The sequence below is a fragment of the Clarias gariepinus genome, chromosome 1, assembly GCF_024256425.1.
Source record: "Clarias gariepinus isolate MV-2021 ecotype Netherlands chromosome 1, CGAR_prim_01v2, whole genome shotgun sequence".
In the NCBI taxonomy this organism is placed as follows: domain Eukaryota; kingdom Metazoa; phylum Chordata; class Actinopteri; order Siluriformes; family Clariidae; genus Clarias; species Clarias gariepinus.
In genome coordinates, this window is record NC_071100.1 from 50,899,860 (window position 1) to 50,927,610 (window position 27,751).

The following is a 27,751-nucleotide window of genomic DNA, read 5'->3' on the forward strand; positions in this document are numbered from 1 at the left end:
TGTGCGAAGTTGTTGGATATTAGTGGGAACTGGTACACACTGTCGTATACGCCGGTCAAGCACATCCCAAACATGCTCAACGGGTGACATGTCCGGTGAGTATGCTGGCCATGCAAGAACTGGGACATTTTCAGCTTCCAAGAACTGTGTACAGATCCTTGCAACATGAGGCTGTACATTATCTTGCTGAAACATGAGGTGATGTTTATGGATGTATGGCACAACAATGGGCCTTAGGATCTCATCACGGTATCTCTGTGCATTCAAAATGCCATCAATAAAATGTACCTGTGTTCTTCGTCCATAACAGATGCCTGCCCATACCATAACCCCACCACCACCATGGGCCACTCGATCCACAACATTGACATCAGCAAAGCGCTTACCCACACGATGCCACAGAATCTCCATCTTTGCACAAGGCTGGAATGAGCTACAAGACCATGAGCTAGAAGCTTGGTGAAAAGAAGACAGCTGTTGGAGTGATTATTTGCAAATGAAAGAAATACAAAGTAACCATTAATCGCCCTTAGTCTGGAGCTCCATGCAAGATTGCACTTTATGGGGTGAGAATAATCATAAGAAAAATGAGGGATCAGTGCAGGACTACAAGGGATGAGCTTGTGAATGCAGATGTCATCTGTCCTCATCCTCCTGGACCTGTCAGCTGCATTTGACATGGTTAATCACAAGATTCTATTATCTATTCTTACAAGCCTTGGAATTTGTGGAACAGCGTGGCAATGGTTTGCTTCTTACCTAGAAGTTAGGTCATATGAGGTAAAATGGAGGGGATCTACATTTGCACCACGTAGACTCTCTACTGGTGTCTCGCAGGGCTCAGTACTTGGTCCTCTTCTGTTCTCCCTTTATACCGGTTCTCTTGGTAAGGTCATATCATTGCATGGATTTTCATATGATTGCAGATGACACCTAACTTGCTTCCTTTCCTCACTTTCACACTCAGGTTTCCACCTGGATCTCAGCATGTCTGGCAGACATCTTATCCTGGATGGCAGCTCATTGGCTGAAGCTCAATCTGAGTAAAACCAAACTGTTTTTCATCCCTTGTGACTCATCCTTAGGTCAAGACCTTGTTATTTCCCTGGGCAACAACCAAATCACTCCTTCAGCCACCGCCCACAATCTTGGGGTAACAGTGGATAATCATCTGCCATTTTCCTTACACATCGCTAACCTTACTCGCTCTTGTAGATTTCTTCTTTACAATATCAGAAGAATCCGCCCATTTCTTTCTTCACAGGCTACTCAGGTGCTTGTTCAGTCCCTTGTTATTTCAAGACTGGACTACTGCAACTCACTCCTGGCAGGCCTGCCTCTGTCCACGATTCGTCCTCTGCAACTGATCCAGAATGCAGCAGCACGTCTCGTTTTTAACCTTTCCAAGTTTTCCCACACCACCCCACTGCTCCGCTTCCTGCACTGGCTTCCTGTAGCTGCTCGCATCAAATTCAAAACGCTGATGCTTGCCTACAAAGCTAAAAATGGCCCAGCACCCACTTACCTCTCTGCTCTAATCACACCACACACTGCACCACGTTCCCTCCGATCCTCCAGCACTGCTCGCCTCATCCCACCATCTCTCAGGGATCGAGGGCGGCACTTATCCAGACTCTTTTCTGTTCTAGCACGTAGATGGTGGAACGAACTTCCTCTAGATGCCTGTACAGCAGAGACTCTGACTCTTTAAACGACGCTTCAAGACTTATCTCTTTCTGCAGTACTTGGACTAACCCCCCCCCTCCAAAAAAAACCCTTTTTCCCAGTTGTTTGACTAATGGCACTTAGTTATTAACCTAGTTAACCCAGTGTAAGTACAGTGGTGTGAAAAACTATTTACTAGTAAACACAAAATTTAGTTTTTAAATGATGGTTTTTATTATTTAGGGAGAAAAAAATCCAAACCTACATGGTCCAATGTGAAAAAGTAATTGCCCCCTGAACCTAATAATTGGTTGGGCCACCCTTAGCAGCAATAACTGCAATCAAGCATTTGCGATAACTTGCAACGAGTCTTTTACAGCGCTCTGGAGGAATTTTGGCCCACTCATCTACGCAGAATTGTTGTAATTCAGCTTTATTTGAGGGTTTTCTAGCATAAACCGCCTTTTTAAGGTCATGCCACAACATCTCAATAGGATTCAGGTCAGGACTTTGACTAGGCCACTCCAAAGTCTTCATTTTGTTTTTCTTCAGCCATTCAGAGGTGGATTTGCTGGTGTGTTTTGGGTCATTGTCCTGCTGCAGCACCCACGATCGCTTTAGCTTGAGTTGACGAACAGATGGCCGGATATTCTCCTTCAGGATTTTTTGGTAGACAGTAGAATTCATGCTTCCATCTATCACAGCAAGCCTTCCAGGTCCTGAAGCAGCAAAACAACCCCAGACCATCACACTACCACCACCATATTTTACTGTTGGTATGATGTTCTTTTTCTGAAATGCTGTGTTACTTTTACGCCAGATTTAATGGGACACGCACCTTCCAAAAAGTTCAACTTTTGTCTTGTCGGTCCACAAGGTATTTTCCCAAAAGTCTTGGCAATCATTGAGATGTTTTTTAGCAAAATGAATGTTCTTTTTGCGTAAAAGTGGTTTGCGCCTTGGAAATCCGCCATGCAGGCCATTTTTGCCCAGTCTCTTTCTTATGGTGGAGTCATGAACACTTGGCAAGTGCAAGGCAAGTGAGGCCCGCAGTTCTTTAGATGTTGTCCTGGGGTCTTTTGTGGCCTCTCGGATGAGTTGTCTCTGCGCTCTTGGGGTAATTTTGGTCGGCCGGCCACTCATGGGAAGGTTCACCACTGTTCTATGTTTTTGCCATTTGTGGATAATGGCTCTCACTGTGGTTCGCTGGAGTCCCAAAGCTTTAGAAATGGCTTTATAATCTTTACCAGACTGATAGATCTCAATTACTTTTGTTCTCATTTGTTTCTGAATTTCTTTGGATCTTGGCATGATGTCTAGCTTTTGAGGTGCTTTTGGTCTACTTCTCTGTGTCAGGTAGCTCCTATTTAAGTGATTTCTTGATTGAAACAGGTGTGGCAGTAATCAGGCCTGGGGGTGACTACAGAAATCAAACTCAGGTGTGATAAACCACAGTTAAGTTATTTTTTAACAATGGGGGCAACCACTTTTTCACACAGGGCCATGTAGGTTTGGATTTTTTCTCCCTAAATAATAAAAAACATCATTTAAAAACTGCATTTTGTGTTAAATTATGTTATCTTTGACTAATAGTTAAATGTGTTTGATTGTTTCTGATCATCAAACACTCACTTCGAGATGAAGTTAATAGGCTTTAAGTTTTCAGCCTCCTTGGGATACTTCCAAGTGCAGAATCCTGCCGACAATGCCATTAATTGTGGGGGAAATTCTAAAAACACTATAAAGACAAGAAATTTATAGTGTTTCTTCAATTAAAAACAACTAGTTTGAGATTTATATCTGCTTGTCTTTTTTGAACTACACTAGAATCCCCCATCCCACCCCCGCTGTTAAAGAAAGTAACTCTGTAACTTTTACTCTGAGGCACAATTAATACATAGATGAGAATTAACCAAAAATTAAAATGTGATTTTCCCAATACACTGTTTCCAAAAACTTTTTTTTTCATCTATGAGGGGTACTTACATGTTATATACTATTATATTTACATTAATAGAGTTTGCAGAGTTAATATCATGATGCATAATTTATGTGTCAGCGCCACTGTTAATGTTCTCTGTTCCATGTGTGTTGGAATTTGTTGAGTAACTTGATTTTGGCAAACATAACTTATAATACCGTACAAATTTGACATGTTTTACAAAACAATGATTTTTCATGACAAATCTCAAATCCCCCTTTGTCTGAAGTTTTGCTGTTTTGGATGCTGAGCAGTTGTTTGAGCTACATTATTAGCATCACATTGGCCAAATGTAACCAGACCTGGTGCTCCACCAAGTAGCTCCCATCACGCAACACAATGCCTAGGCTATGACACATTAAGCTAAAACGCCTCGGGTTACTTTGCTGTAACCCTGTTCCCTAAAAAAGCAGAAACGAGATGCTTACAGCAAAGTAACCCGAGACGTTCCCTTTCAAAAGCTACACTCAATGCTGCATGAAAACGCTATGGGAACAAGAATACCAATGCCGCCGCACTGCAAGTGTCTGAACCCCCAAGGTTGTGTAGCGTGTGCGCACAAAGGCCAAGGAGGTCTCAAAACTATCTCTGGGAGGCTGACTCGAGGACCCATGAGCCCGGAGTAGCATGAACATCCAGACTATAAAATCTAACAAATGTGTGCAGAGAGGACCAACCTGCTGCATCACACACTTGTTGCAGGGGAATACCTCTTGCCAGTGCAATAGATGAGGCGATACTCCTGGTCGAATGAGCCTTGATTCCTAGAGGCGAAGTGAGCCCTCGCGTCTCATAGGAGAGGGCAATAGCATCTCTCACCTAGTGTGACAAAGTCTGTGTAGTGGCCTTCGCCCCCCGGTTGTGGCCCCCATAGCATATGAAAAGCTGCTCTGACTTACGCCACTGGCTGGTGCGGTGGACGTAAATCTGGAGAGCACGTACTGGACACAGTAAGTGAAGTCTCTCCTGCTCCGGAGCTGTAAAAGGCGGAGGACAGAAAGCTTCAAGAAGAACAGGGTGCATGGTTGAGAATGGAACTTTCGAGCATGAGAGATAAATCCCAATAAGGGACAGTGGTTTTTAGTGGGTGGCCTCAACCGTTTAGCTCCACAAATGAAACAGGCAACTACCGGGTGCTTTCCCACAGAAACTGCATCAATCAGAACATGGCAGGCTAAAATAGCGGCTACGTACGTTTTGAGAGTACTAGGGCACAAGCCTGAGGACAACTTTTCCTGCAGAAACTCCAGCACTGAAACAATTCGGGTCTACATGTTTTGTCATGCACCAACTTTTAAATACATTCTATTTGAGGGCATAAGCTCTTCTAATGGAGGGAGCCCTAGCACTGGGGCTGGAAGACCAGCTCGACTTAGTCAGTCCCGCTCAGGGGCCAAACGTGAAGGTTCCAAAGCTTGTGCTGGGAATGAAATATTGTCCCCTGCGCCTGAGACAGAAGATCCCTCCTCATTGGAATCACCCATGGTGAGCCGTCGAGGAGAGATTTTAGATCCGAATGCCACACTTTGGTCGGCCAACAGGGCGCTATCAATAAGAGGTGCAAACTCTGTTGATGGACACTCGCCAGGACTCCTGGGAGCAGAGCTATTGGAGAAAATGCATAAAGGCCTAATTTGGGCCACGTATGGGCCATGGTGTCCAGACCCAGGGGAGCTGGAAGAGTCAGAGAGTAGTGTAGGGGACATTGTGCTGTCTTGTGGGGGGCAAAGAGGTCCACCGCTACTATAAAGAATCTTTCCCAGATCTGACTGACTACGTCGGGGTGGAGTCCCTGTGTCTCACAGCTTGTCTGGACAGTAAGTCTGCTCACACATTCATGTGCCCCGGAATGTAAATCGCCCTAAGGAACAGAAACTTGTCCTGTGCCCAAAGCAGAACCTGGTTAGGGAAGCGTCTGTCGTTAACATTTTGCAACGACAAGACGGACCTAGAGTGGGACCCAAAGTCAGAAACCAGGGTCTGAACCACATAGAAAGGGTACGAAGTCCTTTGTGCATAACTCTTATTTGGCTTTGGGGATTGGCCCTTGAGTGAAATCACCTGGCTCTTAGCCACAACTGAAACGCTCTCATGTGCTGGAGGCCTAAAGGTATCACCGTGGATCAGCTGCCATGAGGTCTACAGATTTTTGAAAGTGATGTACAGTCACTCTTTGGTCTAGCAAAATGGATTCAATAAGAGCGGGAGACAGCTGTGCCCGCATAATGATCGAGTCCCTTGTGACACCCAAGTATGTTGTCCTCTGAACCAGAAAGCGAACGCTTTCCGAAGCGTTGAGTCTCAATCCTAAATAATGGAGATGTGGTAGGACGACACCCCGATGTTGAAGCGCTAGCTCCTGAGACTGGGCCAAAATCGACCAGTCGTCTATGTAATTTAAAATACGGATGCCCTGGAGTCGCAGGGGAGCCAGGACTGCATCCTTTGCATCCACACTTTGTATATGTGCGGGGTGATAGAGCTAGACCAAATGGAAGGACCCGATACTGGTAAGCTTTGCCCCCGAAAGCGAACCTGAGAAACTTCCTGTGTTGTGGCAAAATTACTATGTGAAAATATGCGTCCTTCAGATCTATTGTCACAAACCAATCTCCGCAGCCCCCTGTTTTTCTTGGAAACCAAGAAATAACGACTGTAGTAGCCTGTCTCTATGTCTGGAAAGGGAACATGTTCTATGGCCCCTTTTTCCATCAACATCTGCAATTTAAGAGTCAGCAGATGCGCTCTTTCCGGTATCACGGAAGTGGAGACCACGCCGTTGAAACGCGGAGGACGATCTGTGAAATGAACCCTGAAGCCTTTTTCTACAGGCCTTAGTACCCAGGGAGATATGTCTGGCAGTAGCTTCCACGCTGTCAGTTTCTCCGGAAGGGGCACAAGTTTTAGCACTTCGGCTGTACGGGGGGCCTGTTCATATAGCCTAGCTTTTCGAAACCTAGTGGCGACGGAATTAACAGCGTCGCCGAACAGGCCAGAAGTCTGTAGCCCGGCGTAATTCTGTAAATGCTCTGTCATCCACAGTGCCGCTCGTGCTCATATCTTTTAGCAGATCAGCCTGGTACGCCTGCAAGACCGCCATGGTGTGCAGTAAAGCCTGACCTGCTGCCTGAAAAGCCTTTCCCACCAGGGTAGATGAGAGTCTACACAGCTGGGAGGGAAGTGTTGGCTTTTTTAGGGAGGATGTTGTCCCAGGAGAGAGATACCCTGCGAGCGTCTCTTCTATCTGGGGCATCATCATATAACTCTGTGCTTTCGCATCAACGATATTCACATAAAACAAAGTCGATGGTACAAAAATACAGGATGAATAGGGCTTGCTCCAAGAACGAGTTAACTCATTGTGGAGGTCGCCAAAAAAGGGGAAAGAGCGGCGTTGTGGTTCCATCTCCTGGCCACCCGACAGACTGTCGTCTAATTTAGAATGCTTGAGGAAGGCCAATCAATGTGCAGCCGTTTGACTGCACGCGTTATTACTTCAAACAGCTTCTCATACTCTCTGTCCTCCTTAGAGGAGCGTTCTAAAATAGCTACTTCCATTTTTGCAGAAGCAAAAGAGCAAGTCTCTTCTACACACCCACAAAAAGCACCGAGGTGCGCTTGTAAACTGGAAGAAGAGACTGCCCAAACAGATGAGAGGGCGAGAAAAAGGAGGGGGGAATCTGTCTCGCACACCTCTGCCAGATCGGCTTGTGAGCCCCAGGAATGCAGCCCGGCTCGTGGTTCTCTGAAAAAAGCGACGTCACCTAACTGAGGTTATATAAGCCAAAATTTGCTGTGTTTGATATACACATGCTTCACAACCGGCAACACGAAAAGATGTTTCCATAGCGTTTTCACGCAGCATCGAGTGTAGCTTTTGAAAGGGAACAATGATTTTGCTAAATGTTCCACAGTTTTGCAGTGTGATTGATAAAGGCTTAGTTCAAAGGCCGAGAGTCACCTTAACTTAGCAAGTTTAGCTCTTGCAATTTGCATGTTTGTGGCTAAGTAGATATTTTACCAAACCACTGCATAAATGTTCATGAGCTTCCAGTGACTTGTTGTTTTTAAACTCTTGTAGAGCGTAAGCACTTATTCCAAACAAAAATCAGGGGATATTAGAGGGGACAGTGCATTGGGTTCCTTCATTTACTGTCCAACTAACAGATCATTTTATTCATGCTATCTAGCGCAAGACATGAAGAACAAAATACAGTGAAACCTCGGATTGCAAGTTACGTGGTTTGTGAGTGTTCTGCAAGATGAGCAAAGTTTTTTTAATAGATTTTGCTTTTAAAAACGAGCAAGTCTCGGTTTACAAGCACGAATATCATGTATCACGCATGCACTTCTTGTTTTGATGCAAAGCATCACGTGATTAATTCAATTTCAATTCACTTAAATTTTATTTGTATAGGGCTTTTAACAATTTACATTGTCACAAAGCAGCTTTACACAATCAAAAGAATTAAGTTTGTATGAAATGTGAATGTTTATGAATCGTGTGTGATCACAACTGAGCCAACGGTTTTTCTTTCTTTTGCACTGCGGAATTGTGGTTAAATCGTCTCCCCTGCTGGGTCTTAGTGCTCGTCTTTCACTGGTATAATCAACATCCGTGCACACGTGTACTGTTTACTTTACCACTATGTGTTATTACCCACGTATGTGTGTGTGTAAAACATTTTATTTTGTGTCTGTAAGCGGGTGTGTACAGTGCACGTGTACTATTTCTTATAACACATTGTGTGCGCACGTGTAAAGCAAAAGAAATTTAAAAAAAAAAGGCTCATTAGAAGGTTAAAAATCCATTTTCTCTCAGCCTCTCTGTTTCAGCCTGTTTGAGCTTATGTGCGCACGTGCGCGTAATTTGACACGGTGCCGGGTCACACACACACTCTCTGCTTTTCACAGACACACTGCTCTGTCGCAATTCTTTTCAAAGGTAAAGTGCAGGTTTATTTGTTTTGTTTTTTTTTTTTACTTTACCGCAGTTAGTATCCGCTCACACGAGTGTCATTAGTGATGTTCCTTGCTATTTTTTTTAACAAAACAGTCTTTCCGTTAATGTGCGTGTATGTGAATTTCAAATAAAAAAGGTTTACTGTGTACTAAAGGATTATTAGAAGGGTAAAAATCTATTTTCTCCCTCAGCCTCTGTTATGTGTGCGCGCGCATAATTTGACACCGTGCTGGTTCACACTCTCTCTCTCGGGACTTGAGGGGCTTCACACACACTCGCACACAGTGCCTGCACACGTAAACGGAAACACTAATCTGTCGGGATTTATTTTTACTTTTTTTAAATGTAAAGTGTAGGTTAATTTGTTGTTTTTTCCTAATATTTTGTGGCAATTATTTTTATGTGTTAATTTTTTGGGCTGTTAAACAAACAAAGGCTGTTAAACAAAAAAAAGAGTTTTCATTATTTTTTATGGGAAAATAAATAATTATAACTAATAAATAAATGAATAATTTGTAATGCGAGCTGCTTCTGGAATGAATTATGCTCGTAATCCAAGGTTCCAATGTAAAAAAAAAAAGAATCCAGGTCACGCTACTTCTAACTAATAAAAAAAAAAAAACAGGGTTCATTATTTATTTTTTAATGTTTGATATGAGCACAAAATATATATATTTTTTATTTTCTTGGTTGTTTTTTAGTTTTACTTTTATGTCAAAAAGCGAAAGAATGAGTGATGGTGAATAGATTTAGATGAACTGGGGTTTGCAGGATATGATAATTTTGATTTATACATATTTTCTCACACATTTTAAACTATATTTTATGTACACTACCATTCAAAAGTTTGGGGTCACTTCCTAACTTCTTGATCGTTCCTGATTTTTATTTCTTTCTACATTGTAAAGGAATGCTGAAGGCTTTAAAAAAATGCATTAATCTCCTTTAAACAGTTAATGGTGAGATGTTTCTGCTACTTCTGCTCTGTAAAGACTTCATAACGCCTCTAATCTGAGGTGCTGTTAATTGGTCATTTTTCAGGCTGATAACTCTAAATGAACTTCTCGTCTGCGGCAGACGTACAGTAGGTTTTGGTCTCGCCCTCCTGGGATGGCCTTCATAAGAGCCAGTTTCATTATGGTGCTTGACGGATTTTGCAAATGCACTTGACAATACTGTTCTTGCAAGAGCTATTACAGAAAGGCCGACCTCTGTGTCTTAAAATAACAACTAACTGTTTTTGTTGTTGTTGTTACGTAATTACCTAATTTCATATGTGTTATTTTACAGTTCTGAAAACCCCAGTATTGTTGTAGAATGTAGAAAATAAATCACTAAACAAAAACAAAGAAATTCCAAAGTGACCCCAAACTTTTGAACGGTAGTGTATGTTGACAAAGAAATGAATGAATGAATCATGGATGGATTGAGTGGTTATTGTGTTCAATCTTAACAATCATTTAGCTCAGCCACAATTGAGGGGGTTTAGTTACATTTCACATGTGTTTAGAGGTAATTTAATTAGTTCCTTTAAATTTAAATGTTTAGTTTCTTTTATACTGAGTCTAAAGCCTTATATACCATGCAACAATTATAAGCTAACCGAAAAGAGTGCAAAGGTGTTCAAGGTGAAGAGGCTTCCCTGTCACATGACAACCAAAGACCAACAAAAAAGGCATGCAAAGGTGTTGAGGGTAAGGATGCTTCCTATGCTATGTAACAACTGAAGGACAACAGCAAACATTACAATTATGTTTAGGGTGAGGAGGCGCACAAAACTGCATTTCAACTAGGCACTAAAGGTGCCATGGTGTGCACAGTAAGGTGAAGAAGACTGCCTAACATCCCCTGCACAAATCAGGAGAGATCAGATTAATAGCCACAGATGTCCCGAAACTTGGAGCTGTACAGTACTATCACACTTCACAGGTCAATCAGGCAAAAGCTTTACTTTAACACATGCGAACAATGACAGGAGGACAGAGTATGCTGAATTCTAGCCTAACTATAAGTATATTTATAAAAGAGATAGGTCTTAAGTTGTTGTTTAAATATTGCCAGAGACACAGCTGTACAGACAGTTTATTCCACGACCGGAATAGTAGCCGAAACAGAAAAGAGTCTAGATGCACGTCTTCCTCCATCTCTGAGAGATGTTGGGACGAGCTAAGCAGTGCTGAAGGGTCGGAGGGAATGTGGTCACTTTTAGCTTGGTAGACGAGCATCAGAGTTTTAAATTTGATGCAGCAGCTACAGTAAGCCAGTGCAGAGAGCAGGGAAGTGGGGTGGTGTGGGAAAACTTAGGAGGGTTGATGATGAGATGTGCAGCTATATTCAGCTGCAGAGGACGAATGGTGGACAGAGACAGATCTGCTAGGAGTGAGTTGCAGTAGTCCAGTCTTGAAATAACAAAAGATAAGCATAAGCACAACAACAAGCTCCTGAGTAGCATGTGAAGAAAGACATTTTTTCTGATGTTGTAAAGAAGAAACGAACAAGAGGGGATAAGTTTAGCAATGTGTTGGGAAAATTATATTCAATTGTTCAGCCATACAATGCATGAATGATGCCAAATAATTATCATATCATCCCATTAAATGTCAAATTTTACCAGAGCCTAGCCCTGCACCTACGACAGGCCTGGCATCACCAATGTTGTGCTCTGTCCAGTATTACCCATGTTTTTCACCCTGTCTGTCAGAACCTGCACTGAGGATGTACTGCTGGATGTTCTTGCAGGTTTTGAGAACATCATGCTTTTACTGCTGCCTGGCTTTGAGAAGGTTTTGCCAAAAGCACACTCAGCTTTGCTGATGTTTTGCTTGCTCTGCCGTCTGGCTTTGAGACAGACATGCATGGCCTGCATCCTAGCTTTGTGGACATTAGAATTGTTTTACACCCTAGTTTTATTTATAAAACATTTTTTGCCACTATTGTGGAACTATTTTTAATATTTTCACAGAATTTCATTTACATATAAATAATAGACAAACAAAACACATTTAATAATCTAATTAAACACTGTATGGATGTGCAGCACTCAGAATCACAGTATTTCTCCAATAATGAAGGATACTACAAGCTCTCTGAGTTTATTTTAATTATTAAAAAAAAATGATTGGGCGGACTTTTACTGTAGGTGGACATAAACTGCTGATTAATATTAATTTACAAAAATCAAATATATCAGTTTTGACCTAGTCATGGGCACATCCTAAGCCCCCTAGCCTAATACTCCAACCTTGCTCTATTCAGAATTATGTTTGCAGGTCTTTATGTTTAATGAAGAGAATTTTACTCTTACACTTTGCTCATCACTTCATTTACAACACGTGATATACCAGTTAATCTTTTTTGTTACATACCAATAATACTTGTAATCATGTAAAATGTAAAATGTGTTGATATTTAAAATTGGTTAAAATTTTATGTCTTGAGTGTTTTTAGCTACTATAGCTCAAAGGATTGGAAGAGAGAAAAGGAAAATTTAGGACAAAACTGAACAGTCAGGCCAAAATTACATCTATAACCAATAAACCTGTTTTCACATTTGTGTATTTTCCCAGATGCCCAGTTTTACATGTAATCCTATAGGATTAAAAATGATGAAATGTTTGACCAGTTTTTGTTTATAGTTTTGTTTGTACCTCCCGCCCAATCAGGTCAATGACCTTAGTTTGTAAATTGTTTTATTAAGTGTAATCAGAGTACCTGCTTAAGAACTGGATAAATTAATTAAAATCGTAGTAAATTATAAGGAATTGGACACACAGTATCATTGTATGTGACTTTACCATGTCTCACTTCTGACTGATTACCTTGCCATTCCATTATGGATGCTGCAGAAGATATTCACTGGCAAACTTCCTTTGAAGACTGTTAAGGAAGGTGGGTGGGGGACCAGCAGTTGTTTGGGGTAAATGCCAAACTCCATCTCACTTATTCTTTCTCCCTCCAGCCATCAAATTTCTGTGGAAATCCACTAAATGTATTCAGGAGAGACATCTGAGCACCAACGGTTTCTACTACAATGCAACTAATCACTTAATTTACAAATAACAGGTTTTCCAAAGGCGCCCTATCAGCACCAACTGAAGCACCCACTGAATCATGTGGTTGCACAGTGCACCCCTATACTAAATGGAAGACCCTATCCTAGCCTGTGCATATGCCAACTCCCCCAGTAGTGCCCCCTCCCACCCCATGAGTTTTAAACTTTTTCCCTAAATGTCCAGATGTGTCTTTCATTTTTCTACCTTTTCGGCACCAGTTGACCCCGAGGCCGCTGACAACTTCATGAATTAAGCCACAGTCACTGAGCCAAATAACTTTGTGTTACTACTTCAATGTTATCTCAAGATCCACACCATTGACATGGCACTTATCAGGGCATGACCAAGGGCTCTGCAGGAGTTACTCTGAAGGAGTTAATCTCATTAATTCTTAAGTCTAGTCTATACACCCTCACAGAACAAATAGACCATGGACGATTATGTGCAAGAAGATTTGTTCTTCCACCACACCTGCTTATGTGGGATTATTCTTCATAGAAAAATAAGGAGTGGGCTGCAAAAACAAAACATGAATCAAGATAAATTTTGTTGTATGTTTTCCTGCATTTATTGTGATAGAAACCCAACACAAAGGAAACACAGAAACAGTTTAGGCAGCAAAAGGCTTATAATAACCTGGCTGTATAAAATCTTAAAATAATTTGGTACAGTATTATAATATAATATTTTTACTGTTACATAATATGTGCAAATACTTAGACATTATATTTCTTTATTAATTTTTGTATGTTAATGTAGAATGTTTATGGGAATGAAAAAAATCTTCTTTTATTGACCCCAAAAAAGTGACATTTACAAATCACTGATGTTTTCTCATGTTCAGCCAACTAAATGTAGCTTCATACATGCATAAACACATGTAAACTCATCAGCATATTACTCTCACACATGTTTAAAATGAGCAAGTTTTTATATGATGTGGAGAGTCAGAGCACTGAGCAGGACAGCCAACACTGAAAGAGAGAGAGAGAGAGAGAGAGAGAGAGAATGTTTCTGTCACAATGATTTATTAATAGATCATTAATAGACTAATACGTAGCCAATTAAAGAGTATATACACATTTTTGTTTTTCATTAATAAACTATTTTAAAAGATCTGCCAGATTATTGGTACCGGTTTCACTTTTAAAGTTATAATGAAATCATTGAAATATTCTATAATATGTATTTACCATTAGTGCAGAAGGTGGGGATGAGTCTGTTTGTGAGGCTGCTGGTGCTGCTGGTGCTGCTGGTGCTGCTGGTGCTGCTGCTGCCTTTAGGATCAGACAGATCTAATGCATTTTTGCTGTCATATAATGTAGTTGGAGAACCCAGTTGATTTCCTGTGGAATTGGAATTACAGAAACAAATTTTGCTATAAAGGCTGAATTCCTGCTGCAATTTAAAGGAAAATGCTGAAGGAGAAATAATGTGAAAATGGCAATAGAAGAAGGCTATACAATCTAATAAATAAAATAAATGCAAAGAGCTTATTTTTCTGTGTCTCTTTGTCTTTGGGTGTGTTGTTGATACACAACACTTCGGCTCTATTTGTTTTTGTGTTCGTGTGTATGATGATGCTGAGTCAGTATTTAAACACAGTCCATAGATTGTAAATTTTTTTGTTTTGAGCTGAATGTAAATGTATTAATAAAAAAGATGCTTTACAATTCCTTTACAATTCTGATTTCACAAACCTGAACTTGTGATATAGGCTACAGTTGAATGTGAATAAGTAGAATGTAAGTGTAAAACCTCACCGTTGGTGGTTCCATTCAGGATGGTGACTTGATAGCTGGTGTCAGCAGATCTGGTGCTGGTGTTGAAACTGGTGCTGGTGTTGAAGACACACTGAATGAGAGTCTGGCTTTGTGATACTACACCTACAACATTGTATACAGTGTTCTGAGAAAAGAGAAAAATGAATTAGTGTGTATTTCCTCCTCTTATTTATTATTTATTTTGAGATTAAGGTATTAATATTTTAGATTCTAACCACAGATACAGGCGTCAAAGTGGTGCCATTTTGAGTAGCCGTTTGGAAGAAGAAAAGGTAATTATTATTACCGCAGGCGAACACGGTGGTAACTTTCTGAAAAGAAAAGTGTGTGTTTAAAAAAGTGTTTAGCAGCAGCAGGATGTTCTTTCTTATGTTAAATTATGAACAAACTATGAATTTGTTACTACAGCAAAATAATAAAAGATAATAATAATAATAACAACAAAAACATTCTTTTAAAAAGCACAACAAATAAACATCATATGAGTGTATTTATATATGTTAGGCCTGCTTAGTTAATCAAATTTTAATCTCAGCGAATAATCATGATAAATAATTGTGATCGCAATATAATTTTTTTAAATAAATCATTTAGCCCACATTCTATTCCACATACATGCACATATACAGTATATATACACACACACACACACAGTAGCAAGAAAGTATGTAAACTTTTTGGAATTTCATGTTTTTTTTACATTAATTTGTCAAAAATGTGATCTGATCTTCATCTGACAAATATAAGGTGCCTAAAATAATAACACAAATTTTGTCATGTCTTCCTTGAGCACATTTATTCAACATTCAAAATTGTAGTGGAAAAAGTAAGTGAACCCTTGGAATTAATAACTAGTTTTACATCAGATGTAGTGCAGCGTGTTCTTTCCAAATAATTCAGTCTTAGTTTCATCAGTACACAAAACTTTTTGCCAAGACCGCTGTGCTCTTTCACAACTTCAGGTGTGCATCAATGTTCATTTTAGTAATCAGTGGCTTCCCTTGTGGTGTCCTGCCATGGACACCGTACTTGTTTAATGTTGTGATCCAGTTCCAAAGATGCCTTCAAATCTTTGGCTGTCACTCAGGGTTGTTTCTTTACCCCAGTGATGAGTCTTCATTCTGCTCTTCGGGTCATTTTGACTGCGTGCCCACTTTTTAGTAGAGTAGCCACAGTCCCAATGTGTCTCCATTATTTGCCCGACTGTAGACTGGTGAATTTCTAAAGACTTTGAAATCACTTTGTTACAATTTCCAGCTTTATGTAAATTAACAATTTTTGATCATAGATCCTCTGAAAGCTCTTTTTGGTAAATCAACACATTAGTGTATTTTTCTTGTGCAGAACAAAGCAAAAGCTTGAGTGGTTCTTATCAGTCAAAGTAGCTCTAGTCCACACCTCCAAACTCATTTTCTTAACAAGTCTCCAGGTATACTAACACCTGACTCCAATTAGCTGTTTAGAGGTCATTGAACTCAAGGATTCATATATATACACTGTGAGGTTTTTATGGTTGTTCTCAAGAAGGAAATTAAAAATCTGAATAGTTTTTGTTATTCTTTTAGAATATATATTTGATGTTTGAATACTCTTGATTTGGATAATTATAGGGTTATTTCAATTATGGAATTTCAAAAGGTTGGCATACTTTTTCTTTACGTGTGTGTATGTGTGTGTTGGATTATTATAATACAATTATATAAAATAGCTTTCTTAGATAATCAATCATAACACAAGTAGTAATTTAAAATTCATAACTAATCATTACATTAATAATAACATTGATCAGACTTTACATTTTTAGTGAGTGCCAGTGCGACGTATCCAGGCGTTGTGCCACTGAGTTCAAAGAAGAACGTTTGGTTTGCCAGCCGGACTGAGGTGAAAAAGCAGTTGCCATTTCCGGCAGGATCGCAGTTAGAAGCACTCGACAAACACAGCTTAGTGCTGTTACAACCATTACGAGTGATGCTAAGCTGAAGATTAACAGAGAAAAAAATCAGTGTTAATCATTTAGTTCTGTCGATTACTTAACAGTGTTCTGTAAACAGTAAAAATGAGTATTGGGTGTAAATCAAATATCTGTAAAGCGAATGTGACACGACACAGATGTTTAGAATGATGCCAATCTATATAAATAAAAAAAGGTTTTGTCTGTACATTGGTAAAAAATTACTCCCTTAATCATATTTTTAAGTTTCATACATTAGAGTGCCTGAAACCATTCTAAAAATAATGTTTGTCTGTAAAATCAGATTTTGTTACATCATCATTCAAAACTGTCTGGACAGAATTTACTGGGGGGGGGGGTGGTTGAATGAAATAGGGGTTGGGAGAGTGCTTATGATACTTACGGGAAGATCTCTGCATTTAGAGATGGCGTGGGATAATTAATTAAAAACTAAAAAGGGAAACAAAAGAAAGTTGGAAGCAAAAATAAACAAACCTCCCTGTCTATTCGAGAATGGACAGAGCTCAGATAACCAAAAATAAAACTGAAGATACTCTCGGGGCCTGTGCCCTTACCGAGGATTTATTTTAGAGAGAGGGAGAGTTTGTGTTTTTAACTATTAACATAAGTTGTCTTTTTCTCCCTCAACAGCATTTTAGACACTCATCATTCAAATAAATATTCTTTATTTTAAAACAAATATCACTGAAGCAAATGTGATGTCACTTGATGTCACCAATAATAATAATAATAAATATAATAATAAAACTAATAATAATAATAATAATAATAATAATAATAATAAATAACTCCATTACCGGCACTGGGACTGGAACATTGCTCCTTGGATTTGCCAGGTCCAGTGGTCCATTGGAGCTGAATACTGTAGATGCATTTCCCAGTTGTGTTCCTGTGGGAATAGAACATAAAATCTTTACTAAACTTTGCTGCATCCCTGATATCATGTCATCATCACATTACTTTCATTGACCCAATTGAAATTAAGCTTAAGTTGTGTGATTTTAATGTCGTGTGCTTTATCTCACAGGGCTTGTGTACAGTACATGTGCATGTGTGTATGATACTAGCATGAAGGCTTACCGTTTGTGGTCCCATTAAGGATGGTGATGTTGAAAGGCAGCTGAGCAGGTACACTGAGGAGGGTGGAATTGAGGAGGTCACGGAGGGTGTAACTGGAGAACGGGGAGTTTTGGATGGTAGAATTGAGTAGAGTGATAATGGTGGATCGTGCGGCAGAATTTAGAGTGACGGAATTGAAGGGGGAATTGAAGAGGGTATCATTGAGGTAGTTAAAAAGGGTAAAAGGGAAGATATTATTGATGGCGTTGATTGGGGACAAATCAAGGATGGAGGAAGAGAGAAGATAATTCCCGAAGTGATTAGGAATGGGGGAATCTAAGATGCTGGGAGGAGTAAGGGCATTAGATTTGACAAGGTCGAGGAAGGTGTAATTTCCTACGGTGGCATTGATAAGGGAGGAATTGAGGAGGGGAATTATGGTGGTATTAAAGGGGCTGGAATTTAGGAGGGTGGAACTGAGGAGGCTACGGAGGGTGGAATTAAATGGGGTAAAATTGAGGAGGGTGGAATTGAGAAGTTTGGAAAAGTTGAATTTTCTAAGGGCAAGATTGAGGAAGGTGGACTTGAGGTCGATGTTGAAGGTACACTGAGTACGGCTCTGATTGAGGCTCTGGTCTCCCGTTACTGAACCCTGAACATTAGTTATATTTATGAGCTATAAAGAGAGACAGAAAGAGAAAGTGATGGGTTACAGATCTGTGTCAATATTTAATGGAACATTGCCTGCGATATGAACATAATTAATTTTAATATTGGGGATTTATAATAATTACAATGTTTGAAAGGTATATAAAAGGTTAGCATTAGCAGTTATATGTTTATTGGCTTAAGAAACCTTTTTTTTTCTAAAAAATTAAGTTCTTTATTAACTTAACTATTTTATAGTATAGTAGATCCTCGGATTGTGAGTAATGCGGTTTGCGAATGTTCTGCCAGACGAGCAAATTTTTTTTAAATAAATTTTGACTGAAAAAAACAAGTCTTGGTTTACAAGTATTGAGTATTATGTATCACGCATGCGCTTCTTGTGTGCACTGTGTGTGTGCACATCATTAAACACTGTGCCCCCCCTCCTCCTCTCACCTCTTACACACACACACACACACACACACACTAATGGAAAAAGAGTGTGTGTAAGTCGTCCCACACAGTAGTCCTCCCCGCTTCTCAAATAGGAGAGGAGGAAGCGTTATTGTGTAAGACGAGAGGAGGGAGAGGGGAGGGATCATTTCCCTTTTCCTCTTACTTTAGCTTCACACACACACATACACAGCGCGTGCATGCACAAACACACACACGCAAACACAGCGCGTGCACACACACACACACAGCGCGTGCGTGCACAAACACACAAACGCACACACAGCATGTGCGCACACAAACACTAACGAAAACTCTTGTCTGTCTGGATTTATTTGAACTTTAAAGGTAAAGTGCAGGTTAATTTGTTTTATTTTTACTTTACATTTTGTATTAATTATTTTTATGATGTTGTTTTTTTGGGTTGTGGAATGAATGATCTGAGTTTTCATTATTTCTTATGAGGGAAAAGTGTTTGAATATATGAGCATGCTTTCATAACGAATTATGCTCGCAATCCAAAATTCCACTTTATAATTATGTCACTTTTCACAAAATCAGGCAAACTACTACATTGTCATACCAAGTAATCAGGATACAATGTTGGTCCTTGTTGAAAAGCTGTTTCAAAGAAGGCGTTGGTGTTATTGTTGCCACAGACGAAGACCAACACATTAGATCCCTAGAACAGACAATTATTACAGTTGTAACTCAGTAGAAGTGATGATTTGAACAAGAAAGTAAAATATTTAATTTTCCATGTTTATTACTTGATTATATTGATTAATAAATGACTGGATTTACTAATTGTCTCACTCTTGTGCTATTTTTGCCACTTACATAAATAAACCATATGGACAGATATACTCTTGTGGGGAAGTATAGCACATCAAAACACTGCAGTGGTTGTTCATGAATCTCCCATGCAACATTAAGCAGTATTTCCACATCACTGTTAGAGCGCTCATCAATACTTGTAATTTTTTCCATTTAGAACATTTGTCCATGTTGTTGTTTTTCTGCAATTCATCATCTCTGATGTTTAAAATGTATAATTTAATATATTTTTGACAAAACCTTTTTTTAACTGTCATCACCTTTTCATAACGATTTTCAAATTGCTATGTTATCTTTATATATAGACGTATTAAAAAATGTGCTGATTAGATTAGAATATTTAAACATAATGTTATGAAAAAGGTTAAAAGATAACTTACTGTAAAAGTTGGTAATAAGATTTAAACTCCTTGCTAATTAAAACCTACAAAACTTTTTTCTTTAAACTATAAAATTAATTATTGATAACTTTACAATTAAAAGGCAGAAGTACTGTATTGTGAAATTGCCAAATATGTACATCTAATTATTCATAATGTTCTTACTGTAAGACTTATACTACTTACAATTTTTAAATATGTTAGTACACATAGTTAGGTAATAATATGTGTTTGAGTAAATTATGTTACCAAATTTAGTAGCTCGTTTTGGTTGTTACTTGCTCCCAACGCCACGTATCCTGAAGTCGTGCCGGAGATTTCCACAGTCAGTACTCCATTACTGACCTGAGCAGAGCTGAAATAGCAGCTGGAGTTTCCTGCAGGGTCGCAATAAGTTACACTCGACACACACAGCTTAGAGGTGCGACAGGTGGTATTAGTGATGCTGGTCTGAAGATGAGAAGAGAGAAAATCAATCATCATTAAACCTCCGGACCTGACACGTTTCATTTAGGTCCAGTGATGTTTTTTCTGTTCTTACACTGAGTGCTGACACTGGGATCAGCTGGGCTTCAGTCAACTGATAAACAGCGCAGACAAACACAACCACCACAATCAGTCTGGACTCCATGTCTAATAACAAACACATACAGAGATGCATTAACAATCATTTTATACAGCTATTTATATATCAATAATTTAATTTCTAGAAGTCGTAGGTTTGTTATTGACAAATAAAATCCTTATATTTAAATGTTGTTAAAGTTAAAGAAAGCAAAACCAACATGTGGACAATTTTTCTTATCAGATAAATATAATTACCTGTAGTGATAAGATGGGTGATTATGCTGTAAATGACAGACGTTGTGTGATGCAAAGATATGTCTGTCTTTATAAGCTCTGGGGGAGGGGGGGGCGTGTCATATACATCAACTCTATATTAAATGGAAAAGAGATAAAGTTGACTCACAGGTTTGTAACTGCTGTTAAACACCACAAGCATTACAGGATGAGGAATCCAGGTGACTTTTTTCATTGAACCATTTAAAACACAGAGTCAGTAAAAGTCAGTACAAAGCAAACTTATCAGGAAACCAATTTCTACTCTTTAGTTCAGTAAATCCCACTCCAAAACCTTTTTTAGCCATTTAGACATGGACATGCTGGTGTGTTTCAGATCATTGTCCTGCTGCATAACTCAAAAGAACACAAATAGATTGTTGAACATCTCCTTCAGGCTTCTCTGCTACAGCACAGAATTCATGTTTCCATTAATTATGGCAAGTCCTGAAGCTGCAAAGCCCAGACGGCTATATTTTTTAAAATATTTTTTTGGACAGTTATTAATCCCATTCCAGCAATTTCAGGAATCTTTTTAACTGTTTTGAGACGTACTAATAATTTGAATTATCTAAAACACAGTAACGCCTTTTCCATGACCAAGGGTTACATCTCTCCACATGATTGGGGTAATGAGAAGCTCCTTATTGCATTAGTTAGGGTTAAAAAAAAATTTTGTTAACTGAAACAAACTGTATCAGTCTCTGCAGAAATCATTCAATTAAAAGCTCTTAGGTTTGTGTTTATCTAAACCAATACTGTACCTTTTTTATCCTGGCAGCAGATAATCATTTATGGACGTAGTAGTCTCTTATTTAGGGGGAATACATTCTAATGTATGTTGTAGGGATGACCCTCATAAGATTCTGAATAATGAACACATGAGGTGAAGGTGATGGTCTTTAGCTTTACTGAATCTCAAATGGAAAAAATAACTATGTAAAGAGGTATGAGTTACTTATCAGACTGGACACTTGCTTGTTTTAGGGAGAGAATTTCAGAGATGAGGAGACATGGATAGTGCCATGCCAACACAAAAAGAATCACAGATGGCATTACCTGCTACTGTCACTTTCACCTACCTCTCTCTGTCTGCAATAAACACACAACCACACCCTCAGTGCCACAAAAGGTTTCATTGTGCCATGTCTAACACATGGACGGAGCAAAATACAACTAGAGAGAACTAGTCTGGGGATTGTAAAAAGGAGCTTTAATGAAGTGTGTGAGAGGAGGTGACGAACTGTACGAAGAGGGAGCGAGATTATGAAGTGATTTAAATGCAATGAGGAGAATTTTAAACTCTGTGTGGTGTTAATGATAAGTTTAGGGTGTTTTAAATCGTACTTTAAGTTTTGTTTTGCTTTTTGTACAAAAGATTATTAGGATCGAATTTAAGCAAAGTAAAAGTTAACTCAGTGAGCCTTTAGATTTTATCATGTGTAATTAGAAAAGCTACGCATGTATGTTTTTTGTCATCTTATGTTTTGTGTTCTTTAAATTTGTAGTAGATTTATTAACTGAAATAAACGAAAATAAATTACCATAAAAATTAAAACATTGTCAGGCCGTGCTACTGCGTCAGCAAATGTCGATGTGTTTTTGCGTTATTATAAGAATTAAATGCAGTAGGCTGTTATGATCATCATAATGTTCTTTAATAAATAATGAAAACATTTTAACAAATTACATTTTCACATCCCAGCACCGCCGTTGCGCTGTACTGTAAAATTACAGTACAAATTTAGAACTTCAATATAGGGGTTTCTTAGTTCCATCGAATTTAAGCAAAGTAAGACGTAAACGTGGGTGAGTCACAGGTGTTGTCAAATTAATGGGCAAAAACTATATAATAAACCTATATAAGCTACATAGCCTTTATAAGACTCTACTTTTATTTAAGTGCATGCACAATGACGACAAAACGTTATTCTAGGAGCCATATTTATCTTTCATAATTTTTCTTCATATTTACTTGAATATTTTGTTGCTGTACTGTTAATTCTGTTAATTTCTTTGAGTGTGTGCCCTCTATAGGTGAGAGGGGAAAAATGTTTAAAATGAGATGCCACCCCTAACAGGAGGGGGGCGCTGGTGCGAGAGCACACAATTTCTTGATCGTGCACATGGAGCTTAGAGGGCATGGTGCAACAAGCCAGCAAGCAATTCTTAAGTTGTTTGTTTTTGTCATGTTAGAAATCATTTTTACTTTGATTTAATAAACTTGAGTTATTGTTTGGAACACTATCAAGCCTTTCTCTGGATCTATTCATTCAACTTGCACGCGTCAGAATATTGCATCAACACCTCTCACAGTGGCCAAGAAACAAGGGACAAATTGGACATTGAAACTTGGTTTTACCACTACAGTTATAATGTTGTAAAATAATGAAAGCAAACAGGGATACAGCGCTATTCTGTATCGGTTTCCGTGAACTTGAGCGCGTCAGAAAATAAACCGAAACTCCATGTATACTCGCCTCACAGACGTGAAAAATATATACTTACAGAAAGCAAAATGTCTGCTTTTATATAAACTAATGGGGGAAAAAATCAGCTCATGTAATTCGTAAGAAACGTGGATTAGTACAGCGCATCCACTCACAGCCTAAACGAAAAGACATCAACTTCTCAATAAATATTAAAATGGCCAGTCAGTTTCCTTGCTGTTTTCCCCGACGCATTTATAATCATTAGTCTAGTTTTGCCGGTGCGGTGTTTCTTATCCCCACCCCCGTTAAAACGGTGTATTCAGAGGCTCGCCCGCGAGAGGTTGTGCGCGCGCGGTCCACTACACAGCTAAAACATATTTGTATATTATGACTGAGATAGGAAGGCGGCTCACATCGGCGTAAGTTTCGCACAGCGCCGCAAAGACAGCGCTTATTTAACACGTATAAATGTGTGTTTGTTATATTTCTGGGAAAGAGAAATATCTTATAAATGTCTCATTTGGGTTTACACGAACATTTTACATTCACTAAAAGATTAATTCACAACCACATTTCGGCCATTCACACACATGCATTGTGCTATGTTGTTTGTACACACTTTTGCTTTTCCCCTTCTAATCTTCCCTTTGATCAAAATGCTCTCGATATGAGCCGACACGAGCTCATATCGTTTCATAAAGAGAGGGGACATATACTTGATTAAACACTACATTTTTTAAAGTAAAAGCGCGTGCAATATGAGCAGAAATCGATTGACTGAAGTGCTTGTGTATCGATTGACATTTTTACTGTTATTTAATCACTGAAATGGAAGAGATAGAAAGTTTCTTTATCAACACGCTTTGTATTGTTTTTAATCGCTCTATACACAGTAACAGTAACTTGTCTTTTGAAAATCATATTTCCAATATCACAAAAACAGCCTTTTTCCATCTTAGAAATATTGCCAAACTTAGGAGTATCTTATCCGTATCTGATGCAGAAAAGCTAGTTCATGCATTCATGACCTCCAGACTGGACTATTGTAATGCATTACTAGGTGGTTGTCCTGCATCCTCAATAAACAAGCTACAGTTAGTCCAAAATGCAGCCGCCAGGGTTCTCACTAGATCCAGAAAATATGATCATATAACCCCAATATTATCATCCCTGCACTGGCTACCTGTTCAGTTTAGAATTAATTACAAAATAGTACTACTTACATACAAGGCTTTAAATGGTTTAGCTCCCTCATACCTAACCAGTCTTCTGATACGCTATAATCCACAACGTCCCTTAAGATCACAAAACTCCGGACTTCTGGTAATTCCCAGAATTTTTAAATCTACAAAAGGGGGCAGGGCTTTTTCATATTTGGCTCCAAAGCTTTGGAATAGCCTTCCGGACAGTGTTCGGGGAGCAGACACGGTTTCCCAATTCAAATGTAGGCTCAAGACGCATCTCTTTAATCTGGCATACGCATAACTCATTCCATAACCTCATACTCCAGTACACCTATCCTGAATGGCTGGAGCTACACATCCTGCTCCTGTGCTTCCAGTGATCTGACCCCATCTGCCCTCTGCACCTACTGCTGAACTGAATCTACACAACTTCTGATATATTGAACTTTCACCTGCACAACACACTTGATGTTATTTCTATCTGTTATCACCCAGATGAGGATGGGTTTCCTGTTGAGTCTGGTTCCTCTCAAGGTTTCTTCCTATTGCCATCTCAGGGAGTTTTTCCTTGCCACTGTCGCCGTCACCCTTGGCTTGCTCATCAGAGACATTTCATTCATCATTCATTCATTTCATTATTATCACACTTCCAAATATTTTCTTTTCTTTTCTATAAAAAAAAAAAAAAAAAATCTTTAATTTTTTTTTTTTGTGAAGCTGCTTTGGGACAATGACCATTGTTAAAAGCGCTATATAAATAAAATTGAATTGAATACACAACCAATCTTTTTTAATGCTTTTTTACAAAGGAAAAAATACAAATAGAATATATTTATTTGGTTTATTTTTATTTTTTTAATAAAATCTAAAATTAAAACATTGTAAAGTAATTAAAAACAGTGTAGAGTGATTAATAACATGCATGTTATGATAAGAAAAATCTCATTCCAGGGATTAAAAACGGTCACAATGTCAATTTTAGATAAGGCGGCTCACATCGGCGGCGCTTATTTAACACGTACAAATGTGTGTTTGTTATATTTCTGGGAAAGAGAAATCTCTTATAAATCTCTCATATCGGCGTGCGCGCGCTGCGGGTTCACGCGAACATTTTACATTCACTAAAAGATTTATTCACAACCATATTTCGGCCATTCACACACATGCATTGTGCTATTTTGTTTGTACACACTTTTACTTTCCCCTTCTAATGCTCCCGATATGAGCCGACACAAAGAGCTTCGAAAAATCAGATTATTCATCTATCATAAAGAGAGGCAACATATACTTGCTGATAAAACACTGCATTTTTTTAAGTGAAAGCGCGCGATGTGAGCAGCATTAATCATTAATAATTAATTAATTATTCAATGCTGGACATAAACAGCTTAACTCAAAATGAATGTTATTCTTTAGATTGTTATTATCTTGTTTTTCTGCTGTTTTGGGTTCAGCGTTAAATGATTATTTGAAACCGATGCGCCTCTTGTAGATTCATGCCACTTTATCATACAAAGATTATTATGTTGTGCTCGGACCACTGACTCCAAAATTGACATATTAACCGTTAAAAATAAAAATGTTTTTACAAACCCTTGAGCTGTTGTTTGTGCTATTTTCTTTAATAATAACAATAACAGTAGACATTACTGTAGAGAAACATAGAGTCTGTCTAAACAAAATTAATTGCAGCCGTTTGCAAAATGTCCCCTGGCGGTCATTTCACAAATTACTTTGAATTGCTACTGATTTATTTTGGCTGTTGCCGTTTGCCGCGACAGAGTGCATGGCAGTCATAGACATTCCGTGTGAGTAACCACTGTATAAAGTAATTTAAATGCAAGGAGGACAATTTTAAACTCTGTGTGGTGTTAATGAGAGTTTGGTGTGTTTTAAATCGTGCTTTAAGTTTTGTTTTGCTTTTTGCACAAAAGACTGTTTGTGTTAACATTGTTAATTGTTTGTGTTAACTTGTTAAATTCAAGTCACTATTTTTGATTTTTTTTTGATTTTTCAATTTTTCTTGTATCTTATGTATCATGTAAATATTCAATTATCAAATCAAATTAAAATTTTATTTGTCACATACACAGTCATACACAGTACGATATGCAGTGAAATGCTTATACGACTGCTAGTGACCTTAAAGGAAAAGCTTATACATAAGAAATTAGAGAATGAAAGAAATACTTTAAAAAATAAAATTAACTAGTAAAATATGCTGTACAAAGTATAATAAGAAATGAAAGAAATACTTTAAAAATAAAATTAACAAGTAAAATATGCTGTACAAAGTAAAATACACTGTAATAAGAGAAATACGTTAAAAAAATAAGATTAACTAGTGCAAATGTACTGTAAAAAGTAATAGTAAAATAAACTTTAAAAATAAGAACAAGATATCTATAAAAAAAAAAGCAAAATATCAATATATCAAGTTTATTCACATGATGTAACATTCACTTGAGGTTACACTTACAATGTCAGGACATCGCATAGTGAAATTTTACATTTTGGCATGTTTTTCACTATCACATATAAAATTTTATTTTATAAAATGTCATTTTTCCATAAAAGAATAGACAAAAATACAAATTAACTTATTATGTATATGACTGAATTAACATGACAACTGAAGAAGTTTAATCTTTATGAGATGTTTAATTTAGTTAAAGTAAAAGAAAGTAAAACTGGAGAAACCCACACTGCAGGATGTATGGAACGCTGTCCTGTAAGAACCACATTTTAATCATAATGACAAACACCAGCCCATCTTTCGTTAGTCTCTCAAAAGATTCTATTAAAATGTATGAATGGCATGTGATGAAGCCAGAAAGGTGGGTATGTGGCACGTCTTTGTGGCATATAAGAAAGTTTACTGAATGTAACTAATGTGCTGTCATAAGGTTTACAGGAAGGGATCAGCATTAACCAGTGTGAATTAAAAGAATGCACGCCTCCATCAACTAATATATATATATATATATATATATATATATATATATATATATATATATATATATATATGTTGTTTAAATGTATTAACATCTTTAGAAAAATATTCTTCTATATGTGACTTGACTACCATGTATGTAATTATACTAAGCTAAAACATAAATAGTATTAGGTAAAAAACTGAACTAAAACTGAAATCAGTCATTTAATGTTAAAAATTAAGATTAAGCCTTAGGATTTAAGAGATTTTTAAGAGATATTTTATAGCAGCAGCTCTGATTATATGCACAGTTCTTGCAAAGAGTATTTATGTGGAAAGCCACTTTAGCTTGAGTCAAACATTATAGCAGAATCAATTATCTGACCAGAATGAAATTCATTCATCATACGTTTATGCCTGTAAGAAAGCATGTTACCTTACGTCAAAGAGAGCAATCTGGTTAACTAAAATGCAACTAAGCCATATGATGTGCCAAGAACCTTAATGATCCTCATAAAATACAAGTAAGAATGATGAGTAAACAAATGAGTAGTGACGTAAAATCC

At 38.1% G+C, this 27,751-nt stretch overlaps 1 protein-coding gene and 2 long non-coding RNA genes across 3 annotated transcripts; all 3 read right to left on the reverse strand.

The window, feature by feature from the left end:
• Positions 1 to 13,917: 13,917 nt before the first annotated feature.
• Positions 13,918 to 16,343, reverse strand: LOC128526496 (uncharacterized). The gene is made up of 4 exons (XR_008360804.1): positions 16,242 to 16,343; positions 14,661 to 14,756; positions 14,425 to 14,569; positions 13,918 to 14,007 (listed from the first exon to the last, which is right to left on the reverse strand). It is a non-coding gene; the product is annotated as an uncharacterized LOC128526496 (long non-coding RNA).
• A 10-nt stretch (positions 16,344 to 16,353) lies between these two features.
• LOC128526498 (uncharacterized) lies at positions 16,354 to 17,653 on the reverse strand. Its single transcript, XR_008360805.1, has 3 exons — positions 17,498 to 17,653; positions 17,215 to 17,306; positions 16,354 to 16,421 (listed from the first exon to the last, which is right to left on the reverse strand). It is a non-coding gene; the product is annotated as an uncharacterized LOC128526498 (long non-coding RNA).
• Positions 17,654 to 19,154: 1,501 nt separating this feature from the next.
• LOC128521940 (putative ferric-chelate reductase 1) lies at positions 19,155 to 20,661 on the reverse strand. The gene is made up of 4 exons (XM_053495572.1): positions 20,617 to 20,661; positions 20,336 to 20,427; positions 20,044 to 20,244; positions 19,155 to 19,259 (listed from the first exon to the last, which is right to left on the reverse strand). Exons 2-4 carry the CDS (start codon positions 20,423 to 20,425, stop codon positions 19,155 to 19,157), a joined length of 396 nt encoding a protein of 131 aa, XP_053351547.1. The 5' UTR covers positions 20,426 to 20,427; positions 20,617 to 20,661.
• Positions 20,662 to 27,751: the final 7,090 nt, after the last annotated feature.